The sequence below is a fragment of the Rhinolophus hipposideros genome (assembly GCF_964194185.1).
Source record: "Rhinolophus hipposideros genome assembly, chromosome: 6".
NCBI lineage: Eukaryota > Metazoa > Chordata > Mammalia > Chiroptera > Rhinolophidae > Rhinolophus > Rhinolophus hipposideros.
Window position 1 is genome coordinate 45,481,726 of NC_138052.1, and position 27,267 is coordinate 45,508,992.

The 27,267-nt window shown below is 39.8% G+C and overlaps 1 protein-coding gene across 12 annotated transcripts in view; it reads right to left on the reverse strand.

The window, feature by feature from the left end:
* Positions 1–27,267, reverse strand: part of STK39 (serine/threonine kinase 39) — a 281,370-nt gene that overhangs the window by 169,276 nt on the left and 84,827 nt on the right. For all 12 annotated transcript variants that reach the window (XM_081051899.1, XM_081051901.1, XM_081051895.1 and 9 more), the window contains exons 6-10: positions 15,372–15,481; positions 15,015–15,116; positions 12,609–12,742; positions 4,534–4,582; positions 4,366–4,431 (exon numbers count right to left, since the gene is read on the reverse strand). In XM_081051899.1, coding sequence (XP_080908025.1) covers positions 4,366–4,431; positions 4,534–4,582; positions 12,609–12,742; positions 15,015–15,116; positions 15,372–15,481 — 461 coding nt within the window. The remainder of the gene's footprint in view (positions 1–4,365; positions 4,432–4,533; positions 4,583–12,608; positions 12,743–15,014; positions 15,117–15,371; positions 15,482–27,267) is intronic.

The window sequence follows — 27,267 nt, forward strand, 5'->3', positions numbered from 1 at the left end:
TTCTAACTTATCAATTTCATGATTAAGAAAATTTAAACAAAACCCTTCCAATGATTCTACTTCCCATGAAAACATTGAAAACTGCAACAACAATAACAACAAAAAGAATTGTGTGTTATATTTCTTTACCTCATCCTTTCTCTAGCCAATGTGCTTGTTGGCTGAGCAACTGACATTTCAATATCTATGTAGCTACTAACCCTTCACTCCTGTCCTGCTGTTGGTGGGTTTTAGCAACATAAGGTTTATGAATATGAATGTGAATGTGGTGACTCAAGGTTCGTCTCACTAACACAGAGCGGAGACCTCCGCCAACGCTGAGGCTTAGATGCTCCAACAGAAAATGCACACAGCCCGAAGCATTTGATTTTAACAGAATGATGTATGTCTTTCCCTTCCCAGTGAATACAGTAGAGTAAATGGTGTAACACCACATGGTCAAGCTTTCGAACCCCCAAAGATGGCTGGAGACAGGTTCCTAAAAAATCCCATGAGAAAGAGTAATGGTTATGAAGCCTTTTTTTCTCATGCATAAGGGTAAGTGAAAAGTTGAAAAGAAGTTACATAGCTGCACTTAACCCTGTTCTCATGGGTCATTACTAGCATGTTCTCAGTTAGAATTTACAGTGTCTTATGGCTCATGAATATCACGTCTCTCACTACCTGCCCTTCACCACATTCCTGGGCTCAGACAAAATTTCCATTTTACAGACAGAAAACTTGGGGCAAAATAAAATCAAGATGATCTCTGTCAGCAAAAGTACCCAGGATGGACCAAATACTCTGTGTCTCCCAGGAGAAAACAGATAGCCCTAACTTCTGCAATTACCAGACATACAAAAATGATTTTACAAAATTACTGTTTCTATTTCTTATACTTTTTTTCCTGATTTAAAGGAGTCAATCTGGATGAAGAGAAGATCACCTTCGCAGATGGGGTTATGTGCTAACGTTGCACATTCCGGCCAAACATGAGCACGATAGGCGTCTGCCTCTCACACCAAAGGACGGCACTGGTGGGCTCCGTGGGACTTCCTGAGAACAGCTACAATACCAACCTTTCTCTCTTTTAAATATGAGAATTGTTCGTGGCAAAGAAAAATACATACTGAAAGTTATCTTTTAGTTACCGTAAGGGAAGAGAAGAGACTTGTTCATGACAACAAATTTCAAATCAACATGGTTGCTTAAATGTCCAGAGCTAGGTCAACAGGCCCAGCTATCGTGTAAACACTGGTATATCAATGGACTGTCTGTTTCTATTTTAGAAACAACAAACTGAGAAGACAAAAATCAAAGGACTAACATCAACAAGTAGTCTCTGAGGACCAAATCTACACCAGGAAACTAGAACACGATCAGCTTAAAGGCACCGTAGCAAACAGGAAAGTAAGCAGTGAGCAGATGTCAACGAAGAGAAGTCCAAAATCATTAAAAAACACGAAAGACTCCCCTGTACCAACTTTTAAATTAAATTTACTTAAACCCTGTGAAAACTTAAAACAAGCAAAGACACCCTATCACAAAGATTTTCAGTGCACATGGTGATTAAAATAATATTTACTTCCTAGTGGCCAAGCCTGCATGAGAAGTTTCAAATAAGGAACAGCATGGCTTCTTACCAACATCACGAGCCACGGAGAGGGAGGGAGGTTTGTCTGCTAGTAACAGCAATCAGAGGAACGAGTGTATGCCAAGCATTTTGGGAGTTCAAGTGAGTGAAAAACAGGGTTTCAAATGGCCTTTCCTTGGTACACTCAAGCACCTGTGTTCACCGAGTCAGCCAACATCTGTGGGTACTCACTCACTATGAACAAGATATGCACGGGGATCCATGCTGATGTAGTCAGCGCCCCTGTCACAGGACCTATGGGCAAGGGCCAGAGTGGAGCTGATAACCAAAGTGCACTTTAAAGTGAGAATTACGACAGGAAAACAGCCAACTTTATGAAGCTAGGCAGCCGGGATAACATTGCAATGGGCCACTCTCTTTTCTGTAAGATGTTTAAGGAACTAATTTACATTCTCCCTTTAGTCTTCTGTGTGACTCTGAAATGTGTGGCCATTTTCCATTTGAAGGGATGAATGACGAAACAAGCCCTGAGGTTTAAGTCTAAAATCAAAGAGCAAGGAAAATGGCAGAGGACATGGTTGAAAAAAATCACATCTCCCAAAACTTTAGCTGCTTTTTGTTTAAAATACATGCAAAATGGGATCTGCAATGCACAGCACACTAATATGTAATAAATCATTTAATTTTTTTTTTTAAGAAAGGAAATAAAGTCGCAGCCTAAACAGATTCTTCATTTTCTCAAGTTGATGGAGGAAGTTCCAAAGGAACGTATGGGTTATTCAGTGAGAACTCTAAGTGGTTCAGTTCTGCTGGAGTTGAGAATATACAGCTAGAATTTGAAATGGTGCCATGAATTCAAGGCTAAGGAGCTTGACCTTTATTTGATAGGAACCTTTTTTCCATTTATTTGCTTTAATTTTTGTTTAACTTTGGAAATCACTTTTGTGCAATTAAGTGACATGATCATAAAGTTAATCTTGCACAGATTATCTAAGAAGAAACAGAAAGGAGGAATGGAGGGAGAACAGTTAGAAATCTACTGCAATTGTCCAGTTAAAACCAGGAGGAAAACGTTCTGAGCCATGTTGCAGAGGGAAATGTGGAGAGATGCAGAGAGTGACTAGATGGGGAAGACAAGGAGGGAAGCAGGTCTCAGACATGAAAAGAATCCCAGTGTTTTGAGGTTGAGTGGCTCAGAATGAACATAGCACAGGGAGATTAGGTCTGGGAGGGGAGGTAGGCGAACCCTGTGAAAACACTGCCTGTGAGAGAACGGTCAGTCACTTAACAAGGAGCTGGAGGTGTGAGGCTAACGCTCTGCAGAGAACGCAGGCCTGGGAAACCCCTTCTCAGGGAACAGCTACAGGATGAGATCAGACAAATCTAACAAAAAAAACAAAGACCAAAAAAACAATCTTCTTTGTGGACACATACTGTACAAGCCAATGGCTTTCTAACAGCTTTTCTCCAACTCTGGCTGACATTTTAGATATCTGATCAAAAGAACTCATGCTCCACTCTAAACCCCCAGAGAATCTCTGCAGGATCCTCCTTCAGCCTTCTCTATGGAGCCCTCGGACTCTGGTCACGCGTGTCCAGTTTGTTTCCTCACACTGAAGCTCCAGCCCTCTCTGCTGCCCCTGAAGATGTACCACTCTGACGAACTATCTGCCAAACTTTCCCTTGTCCCTCAGACATGCCACAGGCCGACCTTGCTCAGGTCTCCGCTGTCAACACGGCAGCCCCCTACCCCTCACCCAGGCCCACAGCCTGAGAACCAGCCCCACCCACAGAAGTCTGCAGATACCTATACACAGCGGGTCGCTTCTTGAAGTCTATTTAAAATCTATTTTAAACAATTCTAAAGCATTAGCTAAATGCATTTCATACAAAATGTTCTAGAAAAGGCAATGTCTGAAAGTTAATATTCAAAGTTACTTACAGCTAGGCATGATGAGATACAATCATTAATGCATATTTCTTTGCCAATTTTTATTTACGGAGCAGACAACTTAGATTAATATCAGCTTTTCCTATAACTATCAACTGTAAAAAGGGGGGGATGGGAACTACCTTTCTAAATCTGTGACTATGTAAATATTTATCATTATACATATCTAATATAATTTTAAAACCAAACTAAACAAAACCAGAGGTTAAATTTTAGGTTTCATACCATAATGGAATCAGTAACTGTAGATAAGTAAATCTCTGGATAAAAAAATAAATACACTCACACATACATACCATTTTAAAAACCTCAAAGCTAGATGGAAAATTTTTCAAGTAATCATTAATATAATTTCATTAACATAAGGTAGACTACAAAAGGGACCACAGGACTTTTCTGAGGAAAGAACCTACATCCCACAGATATTCCAAATAACCATTAAAAAGAAAAGTTTTATTTTTCCTTTTGTCACTTCCAGCTGCTTAAAAAAAGATTGTTCATCTTCTGCAAAATCCAAAGGAAAGATACTCAAGGATATTTTACCTTTCCAGTATTCAAAACTCATGACTATCCCCTCCCTTCTGACCTTCTTTAAGTAAAGGGGATAAATGGAAACATGAAATCGTTTGAGCTGTGTCATATTGTTTCCACACCCAAACACATAAGAGCAAGCTGAGACAACCAAAAGTCAGAGTAGTTATCTAAGTAATCACTGATCAGATAACCCCTAAATAACCACATCCTGAGTAAGTGGAACTCTCTTTCCTCCTTTTCCTATGGGTTTCATTTTCCTACGTGGGGGATCGGTTCTTACTGGGTCAGCAGGGCTGATGGCACTTACCTTTTTGGCTCTTTGAGCTATGTCTGGTGTTCTTGTAAGCAGCTTCTCGATCAGGTACTCTCTGTTCTGCAAAACAAATATTCCCAACAGTTTAATATCAAATACGATACATAGAAATTCATAGTGATTTCAAAATAGCAGATTTACTTGGGTTTTTAAGCATGTTACCTTGGCTTTCTGGAAGAATTTGCATTTTAAAAGTTCTGCTGCTGTGGGCCTGAAAGATCAATAATAAATTAGAGTTGAAACAATGACCACTCGATACATACACTGCCTTGATGAAACAACTTAATCCTAGAGTATTTCTGGAACACTAGTTTTAGGAACAGCAAAACCAGATACTAAATTAATCACAAGCTGGCACCAAATAAAATAGTGCCGATTTTCCAGTTCTTTCCAAACTCCTCTACTGCAAAACACACAAACTCCTCTAAACTAAATATTTGGGGCATGATCAATTTTCCATCCTTCATCCTTACACTTCACTAAGTGAATTCAGTGTTTCGAAAAGGTGGCAGACTAACACATCTGTAAGCTAAATTCCTATATTTATTAAGAAACTGTACAAGCTGCAATACGACCCTGTCAAGAAACTACAGTCTACAGTGCTCTGTGATTCCCCAAGAGAGGCAGTGACTGCAAGAGGTCCGCACATCATGTGTACAAGCTCTGTCTGCCCACTGAGTAACCCTGTGTCAGGCGTACGCGGACTATTGCTTTTCAGGGGAAGGTAAATGTGATGGCGATTAATAAAATGCAAATTCACTTTAAAACATGACTGCATTGGTCTGATTCTTTCTTCATGGTGCCATTTAACTTGTTTCTCTATCTTATATTTCCTATTAACTGAAAGTTAGGTCTGAAGGCTTGACTAAGTTGAACCAAGCATTGGGGGCAAGAATACCGCGTAGACGACGCTATGCACGTCTTACTGCAGCACGTCAGAGGCATATAACGGTAGGTGATTTCACTGGGGTGATGCTAAATTTAACTGCTTGGTCCCCAGGCCTGAGATCTCTCCATTGTAAAGGTAGGTTTTCCCCACTGCAAATGGCAAGTATTCTGTTGGGTAATACTTTGGTATTATATGAATATCCTATTCCCAAAAAACTTTTACCTTATGGTTTTAGCATCTTTGCCTTAAATAATTATCATAGGAGGTGGCAAAATACAGTTTTCTACTTCTGTCATTCCTCCTACATTTATTAACTGGCATCCTTCTGTAAAGAATAGCTTCCTTCATTGATAGTTCCTTCTAAAACCAGCAGCAATGCAGAAAAAAAAAATTACATAAATCTAGAATATAGGACAGTTCAGTAAGACAACTGACTTGATCTCAAAAAGTCAGTGTCAAAGAGGAAAAGTGGAGATGTGAGGGGACTGTGCTAAATTTAAAAAGATGTAAAGAAACAAACCCAAATGCAACACGTGACCCTTGCCTGAATCTGTGTTTGAAAGTGAAGGAGAAGTCCCGAAAGACATTTAGAAATAATTAGAGATAAGTGAATATGCTAGGTATTAGACAATTTTAGAAAATTACTGTTCACTTTCTTAGGTGTGGAAAAGTACTGCGGTTATGTAGGAACAGGTCTCTATTTGTAGGGAATGCAAGCTGAAGTATTAAATCTGTTACTTATTTTCAAACTGTTCAGCAAATAAAATGTAGATAAAAAGATATAGCAAATATGAAGAATGTTAATAATTGTTGAATCTAGGTGGTGGTATCGAAGTAAACGTGTACTATTCTTTAACCTTTTCTGTATGTCTTAAATCTTTCATAATAAAAAAATGGGAGGAGGGAGAGAACTACTACTAAGTATCATTAGATATTCTCACAGGCAATGATTAGCAAAGGCACAAACAGTATTATGTTGAAAGGGATGCAAGTTCAAAAAGAGTCGTCATATTTGAAGAGATTAGAAACTACTTCTTTGGAACCAGGAAGCTCCATTAAAATGTTTCCAGGGACCAAACCCAAGTATATAAAAGAATTAGGAAACGTCACTAAGTGCAACTATATCCAAACTGTGTATGTCTACGGGGGCCCTAAACTGTATTTCTGTGCCAAGAAATTTGCTATTTAAATTGTTATTGCTTTTTACCTCAGTTTCAAGTGGAACACTGGTTACAGGTACCTGAAAAGAACCCTGAATGGCCATATCCATTGCAATAAACAGCCGCTAATTGCTAATTGCTTTGAATAAATAAAGGTCTAAAGAACAGGTGGGCCACGTTTTACATTTTGTATGCCATATCTCTGGGTGAACTCATTCAAATTCATGAATTTGTACCTGGTTAAACAGGCACAAGAAGTAAAAGCGATACTGTTCTTTTACATGATTTAACTTTGATTGTTATTTTAATGTATACTCTTACTGATCGTCTGCAATGTTTTGGGGCCCCCAGCTACTCCAAATTCATCCTTTCATTCTCAGTAAATATTTATTGAGCATCTATTGCATTTGTCAGGCATTATGCTAGATGCTAGACATACTATAGTGAATATGGCAGATATAAATACTACATTTAGCAACTTACATCTAGTGGGAAGAGAGTGTGATGCTAGACTGCACGAGGAGCATCAGAACAAGCCAAACACTTCTGAATTGCGTTTGGGTGGAATTGTGTTCTCTCTAGTGAGAGAACATGTAGGAGAACCATTCATTATACAACAGACTGAGCAAGATTTGGTACCATGGTTGGTACCTCACAACATGAAACAAAACTTTTAAAACCCGAGAGGCATGCAAAATAATTTAGGTTACATTTTTTAAAAGTGAAAAGAAACCTAAGAAAAATCAAGATGATGAAGGAACTCAAGGCCACGGTTTTGGCTGAAACCCTCCCGGCGTCTGGGCAGTACAGTTACCACAGTCTCCCAGTTGGTCTCTCTGCCATTTCTCTCTTCTTCATTCCAACCCATCACCCACACCGCTCCCAAGCTGGTTTCTACAAAGTCCCAATTTCTTATCCATCCTAATGGATTTCAGTAGCCTAAGAGACCATGACTTCTCCATCCTGATTTCCCACCACATCCCACATGAACTCTATCCTCCAGCTACAATGATGTTCTCGCCTATGTCTTGTTCTCTCATGACAAAGCACGCACTGCTTTTCTTGCTTTAAAATTGTTTTGTAAATAACTGGCACACCCTTGTTCATAGGTCAAGAACCAATGAAGTGTCAATCATCTTCACAAATACTCCCCCCAGCTCCTACAAGTCTAATTCACTGCTCCGTACTTGGTGCTCAGACATCAATCCACCCCCTTCTGTGACTATCTGTTCCTCTGTCTCCCCGCCTCCACCTCACTAGGCTGTAAGGCCTTCCGAGACTGGGACAACACAGTATTCATGTTTATACACCCAATGCGGAGCACAGACCAGAAAATTGCTACAGCTCAATTTCATACCACAATCAAAATATGGGATAAAAGTGATGCCACTAGACATTTGGACACAGGACCATGACTCCTAGGCCTAGGTTTAGTCAGCACTTAAAGTCTAAGCATCTGTTCAATATAGTGAGGAAGAGCAGAATGACATAATGAAAATAAGACTCATGCCAGCCCTACCTCCACCCCACCCCACCGGCCAAAAAAAAAGGAAAGGGGGAAAGTCTGTGCACAGTGAATGCAATGAAATGGAGAGCCAAACACTCTGTCTCTCCTCTCGACCCCCTCCTCCCTCTCTGCCCACTAAGGGTCAAGTGTAAGACCAGTATAGAGAGAATCTGGGAAATGTCAGCTATACCTTGAGATTCAGGGCTGGGAAAATACTTTCCCTTCCCCAGCAAGGTCATTTCCATGGTAACCGAAATTATTGTAAGGGGGAAAGGCATGCTACAGAGAAAACTCCTTTCTCTGCACTCCACTCTTAGCCTTCATCAATAAATACAAAAACGCAATGACCTAAATAAAAATTGAGAAATTAGTCTAAGGAAGTCACATTCTTTTTCTATAGGCTTAATATTTATGTTAAATAATAGGTGATTTCTACTCCATACAGAGAAGAACTAAATAGCAGGTCCTTTTGAAGCTAAATTAAATCAAGGTCTGTAGCTTTGGAGTGGAATCCTACATGTGCCAAACTAACTCCTTAAGAAAATACGGAAAAATGGAACTGGAAAGAATGAGGAAGACGAGAGAGGGAAGAAAGTGACAGAAGGTATGAAAAAAGCTGAAGTGTGTACTGCCCACCTGACTTTTTGGGTTTTTTTTGTGTGTTTTGTGCGTTTGTTTTAATTTTATGCTCTAACCACCACCAGTATAGGGTTAATGTGGAACTACCGTGTTTCCCCCAAAAGAAGACCTAACCGGAAAATAAGCCGTAGCATAATTTTTCAGGATGCTCATAATATAAAATAAGCCCTAATGGGTCTTTTGGAGCAAAACTTGATATAAAACCCAGTCTTATTTTTGGGGAAACATGGGAGGGCTTAGTTTAGATTCCGAGCATCCTGAAAAATCATGCTATTTTTCCGGTTATGTCTTATTTTCAGGGAAACACGGTATCTGTACTGCCTGCTGCTTGGTTAAGAACTACAGGGGAAACACTTCTGAAAACACATGGCCTTACATGGCCACTATCAGCTATCAAGCAATACAGTGTAGTACAAATACAAACACTGTTTTACAAGAAATGTTACACCAGCAACCAAAGTTTGCTGGTCCCAGCTTTGAATGATGATTCCATTTTAAATCCTGAAAAACAATGCAGTAGTCTGCAAGTATCAACATTCTCAGAAGAAAATCTCTTAAAGGATTCAGTTAATACATATGGATGAAGCAAAGTCCACTGAGACTTAAAATAATTTTCAAAGGATTTAGGATGAAAATGACACAGTTTATATAGTTCTAACAATTTGCATTATAATTCCTAATTGTTCACTGACCTCAGGCAGAGCTGCATTTCTCACCCCACCTCTCCCCCAAAAGGAAATAAATATTCAAGTTTAATTCATTTCTAACGGATTTATCTATGCAACATCCACCCCCTTGTTACCCAAAGAAAATGTTGCTTCCTTTTATAGTTACCAACTATAAGAAGCATGTAATCTATAAGATTAAGGCTCATTTTTTTAAGAAATAGCAAAATGTTCTGCTGCTATGCAAATATAAGCAATCTTAGTCTGTGCAGAACACAGCCTTGAATGAAGCAAACAGCTCCAACACCCCAGCTCTCTTCTTTTGGGAAAGTTCCATGAGCTCTCCAGGTTGAAGGAAAGCATATCCCTTTCTCAACTAGCTTGAGGTATGCTGCACAGGAGTGAATCTGCCTGGTCACTGTTCCCCATGATATGCTTTCATTCATTCTAAACAGGTACTTCACAAGACCAGGGCTTTGGTACCACTGAATTGGTTTCAGATTGCAAGTGTATGCCCGCAACAGAAATAATTATAAATTACCAAAAGTCTTGCATTCGCTCCTCAATCCACTCGAATCCAGTTTGTTTCTGAAACTCTTTCCAATGAGATCAAATCATCCCCAAGTAGCTAGCACTCAACTGTCTCTGGTTATTCAAGAAATACCACTGAGTATATAAGACAGACTGGACACTATAGATAAAAAGATATAAGGATGAGTGTCTCTGGGTTCTCCTCCTAAAAAACTTACAAACTCACGAGGAAATTGGATATATAAGTAAATATACTTGTATATATACCATGTGATAAGTGCTACAAGAGACATGTATCCAACATAGGGCAGGAAAACTGAAATTTTTTTTTTTTAATTCCATTTGGCCAGGATGAATAATGAATAGTAATCCCAATTTCTTGAATATTTAGGATCCCCCAGGCACTGTGCTATCTGTTTTAAATGTATTATCTTATTCCGTCCTCATAGCAATCCTATGAAGTAGGTGTTATTAGGCCCATTTACAGAAAAGGAAACTGAGTCACGGAGATGGTGATAAAGTAGAGCTAGGACTCTCACCCAGAGGTATCTAACTTTAAGAAGATGGAGCCTTTGAACAAAGTGTTGAAGGAGAGGTGGAAAGGGGACAGAGGAAGAGGAAGAACAACATAAGCAAGGTAAAGAAGACAGGAAATAGTTGCGATTTCTTTCAAAATTGTGCAGCAATTAAACGTTTCCTTACTAATTCATTAATGAATACATATTTTACATAATTAAATAATTAAACAATATATTGCGTTTTCTTTCCATTCTCACATTTCATGAAGCCTTTTCCTCCACACTTTACCATCCATGTCTTTTCATTAAAAGAAAGAGTCAGGTGGGAAGTTTGTGCACCACTAACATTGTTATAAAGCATAACTGCACAAGAGTGAGAAAAGTTTATGTTACAGAGAAAATATCTAAAGGAAGTCTTTAAACTATTAATACTTTGTAGATCAATAATGTTACTAAAAGAGTAATCTGAGGGAAAGACTTTGTAAAAATCTGAGTGCATGCATGGCTCTTTGCTAAAGAAAGTTTTGGGGGTGGCGTAGTGGGAACCTGATATTTGAGCTCATACAATAAATAAAACCTGGAAAGACTTTCAAGATTATTAAGAAATAAGGATGGTTTGTTACATATAATATATGATAATCTAATCTAGTTTATTTTGACCCAATTACAACTGTCTTAAAGAAAGATATTGTTGCATCATTAACTACACTAACAATTCTACCTTACAGAATTGTTTTCTGAAAGAACTGCAACTGTATGACATTATGCATGACCACCACTAGGTGGGCTCTCAACTGGTTCAAGAATCACAAAGACCAGTGTAATAACCCTGCGCTAACTGAGAAGTCAAGTGCTTTTCTCAATGGGCTTTAGAGGATTAAATTCTGTTTCTCTGGTGATGCCAAAAATCTATGTTTGGAGATGATGCCAAATACAGGGGAAAGCAAGCAAGGGTTGCAGAACAGAATCAGACATCTAAGAGCACTTTCACCCAATAGGAAAGTGAAGACGTAATCTTAATGAAAGATCAGTAAAGCTTCAGAGGAAACAAACCCTATGTATCAAATATAAAAGGCAACAGAGATGTTCAAGCAGAAACAGTCTACAGGTGTGAAAACAATCATCCCTTTCAGAACAACAACAACATCAAATTTCAAAATTCTTAATAGCAAACAATCTTTAGACCTAGCTCTATGAGACAAATGGAAGATAAAGAAAGATTCTAGGCAAATTCAGTAAAATGTAAAGGAATGAAGAGAGTAGCTACAAAAAATGGTCAAAATAACGGAAACTCTTTAATGTTGAGAAGGATAGTCTACTCAAACAGTAGATGATGGTGTAAAGGTAAAAGGCTTAAGTTTCGTAAAGAATTTAAGATAAGAATAAAGGAATCCTTTGAAAAGCAGGGTTCTTCCCTGAAAAGGAAAGTTTTAGAGGAGAAGCAGATTTACATTTTAAAATACAAGTATCCAGTTGGACCCTAGGATGACGAAGGTTGCGGGTACCTTCTCAGAGTCCTCTCCAGGTCTGTAGTCTACGACCACTGTGTGTTAGGATGGTGTCACACACACAGGCAAGCTCTACGAAGGGACTCTCCCCCGGCCAGGCCTGTGTGTGGTTCACAGCATTAACATTCTCCTTTAAAGGATAAAGGACACCGGCTCTATTATCACCACCCAGGATATTTCAAAGTCACGGAAATTAAGACGGAAGAAACAAACTCAGAAAACAGACACACCACAGTGCAGGGCAACTGACCAAGAATACAGAGGAAATGCTAAAGTTAATTTAAAACAATTTGCTTCTGTTTATATGATTAATGTTTCTCATGTAAAAATCTTAATCTTCTTTACTGATAATCTTTTAAACAGTACAAACAACTGGCTCTGCAACTAAAAGGAAACTTATGCAAAATTCAATAGCTCTCCTTGGTTTAGACTGGAGCTAGCAGGATATTCAAATCCTGAGAGGTCAGCTCAACCTACACAGTGCAGAATATTAGCTGAGCTTCTGAATGCACCACTGCCAATTACTTTTGATCTCTGTTTCACTTCATTTCCTTTATGACAAAGCCCACACCTAACAAGCAAAGTGCATCTTATTAACACGAAAATTTTCCTCTGCCTCTCTCCCATCCTCAGTCACTCTTTTCCCTTACGGACCCATACTGTCTTCCCCTAACAGGCTGGCAATCTGGGGGCCAGAGCAGGATTTCCCTTGAACTACAAGTACTTCGCAGGTGTCCTCACACAGCCTTTCCCCATCCACAAGCAAAGCTTTGTCGTGTCTCAAACCAGGTCAATAACTCATCCACCAAGTTTGACATACCTTTTGGAAGGATCTTTCTGAAGACACAGTGAAAGTAATTTTCTAAAGGACTTGCCGTATTTTTTCATCATTTCCTTATCCTCTATTCCTGTTTCTAAAGTCGGTGGATCATTTTGCAAAGTCAACATTAACACCTGCAGCAGAAACAAACATAATGATTGACCATCTGTACAGCAATTGCTACAACTGAGTCTTTAATTTTTCACAAAAGTATCAAAGACCAACCTTGATTAGGTACAAATGTGTTTTCCCATGATTTTAACTTTCCAGAAGGTGTGTATTAAAAGTATTCATTTCCTTTTGCAAATTGGTTCAAGTGCCCTTTAACCTTTTTGTTATTCCATTGACAGAACTTACAAAATCTGTTCTATGTGTTAAGAATGATCTCCCAAAGCAATGAGGACAGAGCTCCCTGGGAACTGGCTCACACACAGCCTCGAGGAGCACGTAGCTCCAGCATGGGTTTAGTGAAGACTGGGGCTCTGCCTGGGAAAGAGGGTGGTGGAGGGGAGAGAAAGAGAGGGCCAGAGCAGTAGTGAATGTTCATGTGTACAGGTCATTCATAAGCAAGGAACCGCCTGTACTCAGGGTTCTGTAACATTACCAACCCCCAAAATAAATTCACAACATCCCAGGGGGTAACACATGATTTCCTTTTTTTTTTAATGAAAAAACATACAGAAAATTGCTTAAAGACGTGACAAAACTGAGAGAGTGAAAGACGCTGGAAGAGAGCCAGAATACAAGTGAGTTGTTAAAAACCATAACCAGAGCAAAAGGCCATGCTGCTCTTGGAGGGGGACAAAACAAAATCAAAATACAGCTTCAAATCAAAAAAGGCAAAAATTCCACTTTCACACTAACATTAAAATTATTTGCTTAAAAAAAAGAATTTGTAATAAATTATTGACCTAGAAGATGAATAAACTTTATTAATGCATAAATCCGCCTTAATTTATGCAAATGATATACATGCCAAGACTCTTTTCAAACACTTGCAGATGTGTGAATAGATGGAGGATTAAAGTGACAGTTTATTGTTTGTAGAGGATAATAGCAGACAGAAAAAAGGGGGAGAACTATAAAGTCTGAAGAAAAGTACTGCAGGACTTCAAGCTGGGATTAGCAACGTGTCTTTGGATTCAGGTGGGAAACAGTAGAAAAATAAAGAAAACAAGAAATAATAAAAAATAATAAAGAAAAAACAAATGGGAGAAAAAGTCCTGAGCTGCTTCAGTGCTCTTCCTCTGAAAGGTCACTTCGATTGTTTACACCTCAACTTACTAATAAACTGAGGTATGTATACACACACAAAACTTAATTATGTTTATATATATATATATATATATATATATACATATATACATACATATATATGTATATATGTATATATATACATATATACATACATATATATGTATATATGTATATATGTGTATATATATATATATATATAGAGAGAGAGAGAGAGAGAGAGAGAGAGAAAGAGAGAGAGAAACAATGTAATGAACTATACTAAAACCCTAATAGTGATTATCTGTGGTTGATGAGATTATGGATGGTTTTCTTCTTTATTCTTCTGTGTACTTCAGATTTTCAAAAATAAGAATGTATTAACTTTTTAATCAGTAAAATTATTTATATTTTTTATCCTCGGGTTTTTGTTTGTTTTTAAATCCTCCTAAATTTTTCCAGTATTTTCCTAGGAAAAAGTTGAAACGAACATGGACCATATTCTCTGTCAAAATACCTTCATAATTTCCACTCAACTATTTCAGCCTCAAAATAAAATCCAGTCGGGTAAATTAGCCCTGATACCACCATCTCAAAAACTAAGAGAAATAATGATTCAGGCCAGTTAAAAGAACAGCAAAAATCTTAAAATAGTATCCAAACGTATGTCATTTCCTAAAAATATGGGGCTCATTTATTCAGATGAGTCACCAACACGACACTATGAAAAGAGGGGTCAAATGTTATAAACCACTTAAAAAAAAAAAAGGCCAAAAAACTTGGGAAATCCATCTGCCAAAAAAAAAAAAAATCCATCTGCAAATCCATCTGCATTATCACTATAACGTACTTTCCGATTTTCCTTGGTGTGCTGGGGATATTCTGCTATCAAAAGCCAGTATTTGTCACAGCTATCAACCTCCATCGACCAATCTGATCATATTCTTTCGTCAGCTCTGTGCTAAGAATGTAAAGCAAGTTTCAAAGCTGGGCATTGTACTAGTGTTGTCCTATTCTGTCCCCTGAGAACATCAGAAAATATTTAACTTGGCTGCATTCCTCCATTAATTCTCCTCAGGTCTAAGAGAAAAATGACTATGTTTAAGAGAACTACAGAATAGATCCTGTTAAACCATATTTCAAACCCGGCATAGTGTTTTGAATAATAATTACTTTCATAGGAGGATATTTGTGGTAAGGCGCTGCTCCTGTTGCTAATTCAATGGCAGTTATTCCAAAACTCCACATGTCAGCCTTGAAGTCATAGCCTCTCACCTAAGAAAGGAACCAAGAAAAAACACAGTTACACAGCAGGCATGTTACATATCCTGAAGTCCATAGTATTCCAGAAGTTCACAGCTGTGTCTGCACAATTTGATATTAGTTTGCTAAGGCCCAGCAATCGGGAATAAAACCTTAATACGTGATGGATTCTAGTAAAATGAATGATTTGAATGAAATGTTAGTGTATTAATGATACGTGCTACGGTACTGTGCCAATGAAAACATCACTTCTTTTTTATTTTTTACCTGTTCCATGACTTCTGGGGCCATCCAACATGGGGTGCCAACAAATGTTTTTCTTACTTTATTCCGGGTGACATCACCCCCTGTTGCTAAGAATGCACTTACCCCAAAATCTGAAAGGAAAAGAAAACATCAGACTTATTTTATGGAAGACATTATTGCTTATAAATTTTGACTTTATCAACCTCTCTTTTCCTGGTGATTTTTACAAAGGCGATGAACTGTCCCAGACGCCATGGAGCTCTCTTAGGCATACACCAGGCAGTCCTGCCATCCATCCACCATCCCCTACACTCTAGAGAACACGGTCATGGGAATGTGTCAGCAAGCCCACCAGTCCAAAAGCTCAGCATACCAAATTATATTTCCCACCAAAAAGGTATCAAAAATCATAACTAACCACAAATGATTACATCAATGAAAATATAAACACATCCCCAAAGCTCAACATATAAAGGATCTTAGCTCTTAGCTAAGATTCATTTTAGAAAATAGTTCATAAGAAAAAGCACAGGAGGCAGTAAAATTAGTATATGATGTAGTTTCTTTTTATGTTTTTCTTTTATTATGATTATTTTCTAGCCTCTTTAATTCCATATCATCAATGTTTGGACAGTGGATTTTTTTTTTAAATGAGGGATGAATAACATCTATCTTCCACATTCCCGTGACTTTGCTTAAACAGTGTTCTCTAACACCTTAGCCAAAATCAGATTGGCAAATCCACAAACCCCAGTACACATAGCTGGCATGCCCAGATTTATTTACATGTAGCAATCAACACAAAGGAAAAGCTCAATCAACAAAGGTTGTTTATGTTTTCAATGTTTGCTTTCTGGATAATTTTCCTAGGTATAGATGGAATGGTTGGTAGAATGAAGTAAAACCGTTCTTAATATTTCATTTTATACCAGAAGTTCTTTTCGTGAGAAAATGAATTAATTAGGCATATTGTATAAACATACATTCAAATACACAAAAATGGTGTTTGTATGTGACAGTAGAGAAGGGGGGACACCCAATGATTATTAATGCATGCATTTCTCAAATTTTTACTGAAGGTTAAATTTAGTTAATAAGTACCAACTACTTAGGGCTAGTAAAGACCTACCAGTAAGCCAACTCAAGGACAGCTGGATAGTAAGCTGGTAAATACCGTGTTTCCCCGAAAATAAGACGTAGTTGGACCATCAGCTCTAATGCGTCTTTTGGAGCAGAAATTAATATGAGACTCCATCTTATTTTAATGTAATATAAGACTGGGTATAATATAATATAATATAATATAATATAATATAATATAATATAATATAATATAATATTATATAATATCAGAGCGGGTCTTATATTAATTTTTGCTCCAAAAGATGCATTAGAGCTGATGGTCCAGCTACATCTTATTTTCAGGGAAACACAGTAGTAATAAAAAAGGGTACACCTCAAAACGCTGCAGTATGAGCCCCTTCAAATTGCTTTCATATAACTTTCCTTTGTGGGTCCCCTTTGTTGACTGCCAGGATGACAGCAATTACTAAAGAACAACATCAAGTACAAGCCAAGGTCAAAATGTAGTAGCATTTCCTCTAGGTCTACAATATTAAGGTATATAATAACACTGTTGAAGTTGACTTTCATTTTATTTACGTTAAAATTTACTCAACTCTCAATCTACAAGCAAAAGGAATAAAAATTGACAAATGGAGTCTTCGTTTCAACTGTTACTCTCATACTAATATTGAGAAGTATATTTTGAAAATGCTATATAATTTAATTTGCACAAATGTGCCAAACTCTAAAACTCTTTGAGTTTTTATACTGTGGTCAGAAAAATGAAGCCTTGTGAAAAAAATCTCTGGAACCCATGAGCCAGTCTCCTGAAGGGAGAAGGAGATAAAATTCATTCTTATAAAAGAGCTAGATGAATTGAATCATTTGTTTGGCTGGGGAAAAGACAATATGATATGGTTTTCAAAAATATGAATTTCAACTTAATTTATATTTCTGAAAAGAAGCTCAACAATAAATCCGACATTCCATTTTTATTAAAATAATTTTGTAACATGATCATAATATATAAATACATATCTGTAAATAATTAAGGATACAGGTAAAAGTTGCTTTAAGGACAAATAGATTATTTTAAATGCAGTTGAAGCAAACCCAAAGTCTCTTCCTGAAAAATACAATCCAGATAAAAAATCCATATTTTATATTAGATTTTTTCAATTCCTTAAAAATAACATCTGATTACATTAGACTTTTTTAAAGTTGCAAAATAGCTGAGAAAGTGTATAGCAGCAATTCATTATTGACGATACCTCTTCAATGTATCTTTCATGATTCACATGTTAATTCATAGCCTCCACTTAGAACATTCAGTTTAAAGTCATAAACAAATGGTTAAACATCTTTAAAGCTCAAAACAAAAATTCCATAAGCAGAAAACACCCATCTTAATATCTACTTACCCTTATAACTACAGAATAAATGCACAATTTGCTCCTATTTATGGCTAATGTGTATACAGGAAGACTTATATGTACTGAGAAATAGAACATTTTGACCTAAGTACATAGTGTGCTGGTGTAAACAGGAAAATCGGTATATTCTGTGGAGACAGCTTACATATGACAGTGAGAAGGTGGCGGAGCAGAAGAGTGAAAAGCGTCCTTGTTTCCCAAGGGGTACATCTTATACAGCCAAAGGGCATGGAGCCAGATACACTTGAGTCAGAAACCATGAACATTTCTCTGGAAACATGGAATCAAAGGCTACACATAAAGTTAGCCAGCCCATCTTCCTGTCTCCAGGAATAACTGCATCTCACCCTAGAAAGAATACTGTCATCCTGGTAGCTTTTGAAAAGCGCTCATGTCTTTTGAATCCGTCCACTTCTCTCCATCCCCACGGCCCCTGCCTTGGGTTAAGCCAAGATTCCTGTGCAGCCTCCGAAGTCACCACCTCCCTGCCTTTCCCAGAGCCAAACTCCAGCTACCAGACCTGACTCCTCCTAAAAAGCCTTTAAAGGCACCTGCTTCTCGGAGAGAAGTCAAAATCCCCTAGCACAACATGCAAATCGGTCTGCCTTTCCCCTCCTGCCTCATCTACCACTACTCACAGATGCAGACCTTAAGCTTCTGCCCTGCTCAAGTGCTTCCTTTCCCCCGAGTCCATCACCATTGTTGCTTGCCCTCACCAGTGCTGCCTTTGCTCCAGTGCTCTGTCATTGTCCAGTCCAATCCACATTGCTCCCTCCACTAAGTGTATGGTCATCAGCAGAGGACATTCTGCTTGTCCTCATTAATGACAAAAGCAGCTTTGGCATCCTGACTTTTGGTGCCTTGGGGCTTTTGCACAGTCCTCTTTGTGCCAAGGTGTGATTAGTTTGATGTGCATCCACCATCTCCTTTGCCTAATTTGTGGTGTACTATTGAAGTAACTTTGGGACTTGTCTTATTTTCATATGTGAATACTAAGCCTTAAGAAGGATCTGCAGGGTTGTGCAGTGTAGCTACCTGATTTGGAGAGTGGCAAATCCTCTAGGAAATAGCACAGCCCTAACTGGCAAGGATAGACATCAGAGTGGTTAGACAAAGGCTAGACTATTCCCCAATCGTGTGACCCAGCAAGGCACTTAACCTTTCTGGGCCTCTGTTTCCTTATCAGGCTTCTTGGTTACGCCTATGTTTACATTACTTGCATATTTATAACACTTTCCTACTTCTTTTCACCATGTATGCTTTACAATAACTGTTAGGTAGATCAATAAGCTACTGTTCTCTGCCTTTTAAGAAAACGAGGTAAATGGGGTGGCCAGATGGCTCAGTTGGTTAGAGCGCGAGCTCTGAACAACAGGGCTGCCGGTTCGATTCCTACATGGGATGGTGGGCTGCGCCCCCTGCAACTAAAGATCGAAAATGGCGACTGGACTTGGAGCTGGGCTGCGCCTTCCACAACTAGACTGAAGGACAACGACTTGGAGCTGAAGGGCCCTGGAGAAACACCCTGTTCCCCAATATTCCCCAATAAAAAAAAAAAATTTTAAAAACGAGGTAACTAGGCTGTTAAATATAAAATATGAGAAAGATATGTTTCCTGACCTTAAGCATATTACCATCTAGGAGTGAGAATATCTGAAACAATAAACAATGTGTAAAATCAAATGCTACAGCATGCTGTCTGTGTAGAAACAGAAGAGGTAAGACGGTAACAGCCATGAGAGACTGCATCCAAGTGGGTCTTGGACTTGGCCTTGAAGACAAAGTTAGGATTTAGACAGGCAAGCCTAAGAGGAAATGACATTCCAAAGAAAGAGCATGAGTAAAGCACAGTGTTGAGCCAACAAGAAAAACTGACAGTTGCAAGGGTCAAAACTCAAGTATCGGGGCCAGCCCCGGTGACTCAGGGGATTGGAGATCCATGCTCCTAACTCCGAAGGCTGCCGGTTCGATTCCCACATGGGCCAGTGGGCTCTCAACCACAAGGTTGCTGGTTCAATTCCTCGAATCCCACAAGGGATGGTGGGCAGCACCCCCTGCAACTAAGATTGAACACGGCACCTTGAGCTGAGCTGCCACTGAGCTCCAAGATGGCTCAGTTGGTTGGAGCGCGTCCTCTCAACCACTAGGTTGCCGGTTTGACTCTCGCAAGGGATGGTGGACTGCACCCCCTGCAACTAGCAATGGCAACTGGACCTGGAGCTGAGCTGCGCCCTCCACAACTAAGACTGAAAGGACAACAACTTGAAGCTGAACGGCACACTCCACAACTAAGATTGAAAGGACAACAACTTGACTTGGAAAAAAAAAAAAAGTTCTGGAAGTACACACTGTTCCCCAATAAAGTCCTGTTCCCCTTAAAAAAAAAACAAAACAAAAAAACAACTCAAGTATCTACAGGGGCCAGGCAAGAATATAAAAGGTAGGGGGTTCTAATAAACAACAGCATGATCTCAATGATTAAGGGCACTTGATACTTCATCTCAGCACAGGGAGACATGAGGAAGTGCTAGGCCCTTCTCAGGAGCCCATTCTCTGTGCCCTCCCACCTGGGGCCTAAAGCTATCTTCCGCTATTCAGCTGGGAAAGAAAAGTTGCCATAAAGAAGACAGACCTGGTGTTGCTGATGTCCCACATTTCTCAGAGAAAGCCAAACATCAAGATCTTAACGTAAAACCTCTTTTTTTGTTGTTGTTATGGCTGAAATAAATTCATTTTTTCTAAAGTGGAAAAGCAAAATAAAGCAAGTCCACCTGCCTGAGTTAGCCTGCAAAACCAGTCTGCCAGCTGTGTTGTCATGAGGTTTAAAATTTACCTAAAATACTTTGACATATACCATGCGATACTATTGTGACACTACAACCCAGGTAGTCAACTGGCATTCCGACCCGAGCTGCCAGAGGCAGCTGCTGGAAGTATTTCTGTTCTCTGTATCTAAGTATAGATAAGTATGGGCCAGGTGAATGCCCCAAAGGGGCTGTTACCCGGGAAAAGAGTCACCTGTTGACAGGCATGATGCATATTATAAAGGGGCTTTCAATGGTGAAAGTAACGTTAGTTAGCACACAGAGTAGCTAAAATATTTTAGATATACTCCCCACTCTTGCATGAATAGAAAGAAAGAATCCAGCGATGCCCAAATGTAAGCTAAATCCCTGACCAGTTTTGTATCTATTCCGTTAGCTTCTAGATGCCAAGGACAAGTGTACAGGAAAACTGCATCTGCCATTTGGTGTGTCTGCTCCCAGTGAAGCTTGCATTCTTCTCGCAGCACAGAGAGCAGGGATTTCTTTGAGCTTACGGAACAAACTTGGAGACTTCGTTAGGGGTTTGCTGGCTAATGACTGGCAAAATTGGGTCTCAAACTTGACTTCCTTATATCCTGGGAATGATGTTATGGCTGAGCAGCCAACCCCGACCTACCTCAAACATCTACAACATCTACTAATATCTGTGACAAGGAATCTGAGTTGTACATGAAAAAAAACTGGCTTGAGTCAACTCAACACTTGATAGTTGAGAGCTCCCTAAAATGTATTCAGATTGGGTTACAGCAGATACTGATCCCTTCAGATCTCCAAGTGGTTGGCTGGGGCTGGGGCTGGGGCTGGGGCCCCAGGAGCCACCACAGCTGCAGGGGCTTCTGGGAGTCCCTTGCTGGCGGCAGCCTCTTCCCCAGAGGCCACGATCTAGAAAAGCAAGGAAGCACTTGAAACCGTTGAGAAGCTCAACCACACGAGTCCTGAGTACCAAGTATGGGACGTTGTACTCAGAACTAAACGTGTCAACATTCTGTCTGCTGGGAAGTCCTAGATGCCCTCCCTACCCACTCATTCTCTCCGTGAGAGAAGGAAAACGCAGACCAGGGAAAGTCAAGGCTTCCGCAGTCACAGAATCAGAGGCATGCCTCTTCCAACTGCAATCCAGACTCCTTATTCCATCCAAGTTAATCTTCCGAAAGTGCAGTTCCCATTAGCACCTTGGACTACTGTTGCTCTCTCTCTAGTGAAGAGGAAAATTGGGGAAAAGTAATGGTGCAGAAGTGTTCAGGAAAGGAGGAAGACTAGCGGAGGGCAAGATCACAGCTACAGCCCAGGAGTAAAATCAACAGGGCCTGTGTTTGAATAGGGACCCTGGAAATGGATAGACAATTGCTTAAGAAAATATGATGACTGCATGGATGTTGGAATTGAAAAAGAAAAGGGGGGGGGGGAGATTAAACGACTTGCCAAAGACCACACAGCGAGTTATTGAGGGTCGAAATAAAACCCACAGTCCTTCACAGAAGAGTTAGCCAGTTAGCCTCAGTCTCCTCCTTGGAAAAGGTCAGTGTATTTTTCTGTACTGAAAAGGAAATGCAAAATGCAATAATGGGGTTAATCCTCCACAGCTCCTAAGCTCTTCCCTGAGTAAAGATCAAGTTATGATTACCCAACACAGAAAAACTAGTTTGAGGTTCTCTCGTTAATCTTAAATGTCATATTTATATCATCAAAAAACAATCCCTTCATAATTTGGTTTGAGTCCCAGTTTTTTTGTTTGTTTTTTTTTTTTTTTTTCCCTCATAAGTGACTCTCAAGACTTTACTGGCAAAACTGAACTGTACTTCTAAACACTCAGGAACATTTTCAGGGCTACCAACACCTAGCTTTTCTGAGTCCCACAGGTTTCCTTAAAATGTTATATCACTAATGTTGGATGAGCAAAGAATCATGTAAAGAAGTACATTATTATTTAAATTATGCAAACTATGTGATAATGGTATATTTTCTTAATTCTGTTAGGAAACAACTATGGAAAGTTATTTCGTTTTAAGCAATGTATTTTGTTCTTTTTATGTTGTTTTTTATAGTACAATGCATGTCAGCACCCTACTTACCCTGAGCAAGCATGGGGTGTGTACAACAGCGTCTAAATGCCGTGGGTTTGCATACCATGGGGCTTATAGAGCTTTGATTTGGACACGATCTTGGCCTTTTGGTACGAGCTAACATGGGAAAATATTAATTTTAACAGAGTGATGATTACATGAGCTAGACAGCATGAATAGAACAAATATGCTAAGAGGATCAACATACTACCCTCAGAACTAAACATGTAAATCTTCTATTTGCTGGGAAGTCCTAGATGCCCTCCCTACGCCTTCATTCTCTCGGTGAAAGAAAGAAAACGCAGACCAGGGAAAGTCAAGGCTTCCGCAGTCACAGAATCAGAGGCATGCCTCTCCCAACTGCAATCCAGCCTCCTTATTCCATCAGATTAATCTTCCGAAAGTGCAGTTCTCATCAGAGCATTCTCTGGTCAAACTCTCTCTCCCCACATGGCTCTTGAAGAACAACAAGGCAGCCCATCCCTGGCCATGATTTGTCACATATATGGAAGCCAACAGGCCTCCAGTGCTGTTTCCTTCTCACTGCAATGATTACCCAGTTATCGCATTCGTTAGCAGACTGCTTTGAGCTTCTTTAACTGATCAAATCACCATTTCTCAACTTTATTTTTTTAATGTACAATCAAACCCAGCTTTTGCTACCAGGTTTTCTGTGTGTTTTTGTTTATAAATTAAGTAGGAACAACTCCTCACTCCCCTGGAGCTTTGCCATCTTCATAGTGTCATCAGACCTCTGAGCAAAAAGAGTCTGAGTAGAAACGGGGAGGGCTGTCCCTTGTGTCTGCTGGAAATTCCTGCAAACTGAGGCAGGGGAGAGCTCGGTGCAGCAGAGTTCGGAGGTGGCAGAAGGGACAGACACATCAAGTCCTCCAGGTGGATGCCACGCCTCGGGGTACCTGTCCCGTGCTCAGTGGAACTCAGCAAACACAGAGCAAGAAGCAGGGCCCAGAGCCCGAGAAGCCAAGTCAGGATGTGGCAACATGTAGGACAGCAGCTGCCAACACTCACTGGGCTCCTTTCCTCTTCAAATAATGCCACTCTGCTCATGGAAGCAGTTTTCTAATTAGTCTAATAGTGAGATTTCATTGCATCGTGCCTGTGAGCATAACTATCAGGAGACCAAGCAGTGACAGCCTTGGTGTGAGATGTGTAGCCCCTGTGCAGAGGCATATGCCACGGGGTCCTAATCTTTCCCAGTGAGGATCCCACCACCAATCCCTGAAACTAAAAGGAAGAGGAGAGGCAGTGAGGGGGGACGCAGAGAGTAGGAAGGAGCTGCATTTCCACCCCAAGAAGCACTCTGGAATCAAACAGGCCTGCGTGTGATCCCAATTACACTCCCTGCTGATTTACTTAACTTCTTGGAGCAAGTTTCACAAGCTATAAAATGGGGAGCTGAGGATATATATGGTAGGTTTTCCATATTAGTCCTTGTAGCACACAGTTGGTTGCCTACTCAATACGATATCCTGTTCTTCTCTACCAGAATCCTGATTCTGTTTGCAGGCCTCAGGGTATTAATTGTACTGATCTAAGCCAATCAAGGTGCTTGGTTTCTCCCAGGAGTGAATGGTCTGAGGGTCTGCCCCAGTTCTGGCTCATGAGCTCAAGGGAAATAGAGTGGAGGCTCTTTTGGGAAATTTTCCCCCTAGATATAAGAAACAATCTACAAGGTTCCTTTGCTCCCTTCTCACTTGTCCTGTTGGGGACACGGTCATGTGAGGATGTGATGCTGGCAGCAAGAGCATCACTTGACATGACTGAGGCGCAGACCAGGAAGTAGGAAAGAACCCATGACCTCTCTGATATCCCTGCATTTCTGCACCAACCTTGGAAACAAATGCCCCAGACTTCTGTTATGTGCGATAATGAAAGGTCTGCATTGCTTAATCACCTGCCAGTCAAGCACTCTAGTGTTTATACCCAAAGGCTTCTTAACTCTTACAGTCCCATCTTTCCCCAGCTCAGTCATGTTTATTCGTACTTCCTGACTGCTAAGTGTTAACCATTGCATCAGAGGCCAAAGCCGTTGCAATCTCCAAAAGGAGTTAGTAAAAAATCAGCAATTCACCGCACAGTGCAATTTTGCCATTTTAAACAGCTCCGATATTAAGCGTGGCTTTTAATGCCAGGGGCAAAATCAAACAAATAAATGCACAGGCATCTCAAGGGGGAAAATCATAGCACGAGAAGAGTCCAATTTACTTTTTTGCCAAGTTTCTGTTTGAGGTGTTGCTTACATAAATGTTCCAGAAACAGAACAATACACTCCTAAAGAAATAGGAGAGAGGTATCTTCAACATTCTAGTCTAAACCCTTGCTACTCAAAGTGGGGCCCCCAGACCAGAATCACCAGCATCATCTGGGAGCCGCTGAGAAATGCAGACTCTTGGGTCCCACCCTAGTCCCACTGAACCAGAATCTGTCTGCATTATAGCAAGATCTCTAGCTGATTCAATGCGCGAGTTGGAGAAGCACTGCTCGGGAATACCGTCTTCCTACCAGGTGCTATGGCACTATTCAGTGTGCCATTCAGTGTGCTTATTTCCTCAAAGTACAGCCCATCCACAGCTTCCCTCTTGCATCTCTGAGATGAAGAGAACTACAACAGTAGGAAGAGAGTACCGGGGAAAAAGTTTAGTGCACATTCATGTATCTCATGGCACAGTAAGTACATGGGTAAGTAGTCCCCCCATCCCAGATTTCACTTTATCTGGTTTCAGTTACCTGCGGTAACTGATTTCAATCAACCATGATCTGAAAATAGTAAATAGAAAATTCCATAAATAAACAATTCGTGAGTCAAATTACACACTGGTCTGAGTAGTATGACAGAATGTCTTACCATCCCGTTCTGTCCCTCCCAGGATGTGGATCACCCCTTTGTCCAGCATATCCGCACTGTATATGCTCCCCATCAATAGTCACTTAGTAGCCATCTCATGTATCAGATTGGTGTGATGGTATCGCAGTGCTTGTGTTCAAGTAACCCTTATTTTACTTAATAATGGCCCCAAAGTGCAAGAGTAGTTTAAACTTTATCATATGTACGTATGTATGGGGGGAAAAACGTAGTATGTATTGGGTTCAGTACTATCCATGGTTTCAGGCATCCACTGGGCATCTTGGGACATATCCCCCATGGATAAGGAGGGACTACTATACTAAAAATGAAAACCACATCCTACATAAAACTGTCTGACTCAGTGATTCTAATTGTCAAACAAGACAAACAAATTCACATACATGGCATACATCTATGGGAACATATTTGTACAAATTCTTTTTTTAGCAAATGACAATAATTGATAATCATAATACTTATGCACAGTCCATTACTAACAGCTGCTCACTGGAGGTACGAGGGCACAGAGAGATGGGGTAAGCATCATTCTCAGATGTTTATAATGATAGTCCTTTCTCACCCATTCATGAGAACTTCTGAAATGCAGCTGTGTGCAGATTATATCATTATATTATTAAAGTGATAACACTAAATCAACTCATCTTTTAAGCAAGTCAAAAATAAATATGTAGCCACCTTATCTACGATTAGTAATCAATCATACACTGCTTCACTATGGATTGGGACACAAAACCTGTCCCGCTCAGGAAGGGCACACCCCAAGAGGAACCAGACAGAAAAAAGAATTTTCTGAAACCCTTGCTCTCCACCCAGTCTCCTTTGCCCCCAATCAGATTCCTGGTTTTCAATTCCACTTATTTCTTCTTTCAAGCAAATGGTGCTTAAGAACTTCATTTGGCTCTCTAGGCTGCAGCCCCCAGCCACACACAGCACAATGTCCGATGCATTCATGGTCAGAAAACACAATCTGCCATATTTCCAGAGTCTGGGCCCTAGAGAATCACTTATCAGCTGCTCTATACAAATTCACTTTCCCATGTATTAATGAGAGAGAGGTAGTCCTGACCACCTTTGGAACATCAGAGAATGACAATTTCATAGTCTTTTCTGACAGTAAAAGAAGAAATCAGAAGACATCACCTTCTTATTTCCTAAAATTAGAGTCTCACCTTTCAAAATAAAAGAAACACAAAGAAGCAAACTGTCCCATGGCTCATGGGGGTAGACTCTCGAAATTGCCATCAACTGGTTTCCTTCAAATATGCCATATTTCTCCTCATAAGGGAAAAGTCCTTAGAACTGGGCTTGCACTTTGTACATGCCATCGACATCAATTTACAATGACACAGACAAATTACAAGAAAAATTCAACATGAAGATTCTTGGTAAAAATGCCAAGGCTATACAAGCTACCCCTCCCTCCCCAATTCCTGAACGGTTCACACCATCAAGACAGCACAAGCTTAAAAAAGACCAAGACAGAAGAATAAGTGGAGGTTGGTGTCAATTCACATTTGGCTAACAGTTCAGCTGACTAATGCCGACAATTAGACACAGGGTGAAGTAGAGCACTAGTTTAAGATACCAGCAAATTACAGAGAATCTGCCCATTTAAGTAAGAGTCACAGAACCCTTCCCCAAAGC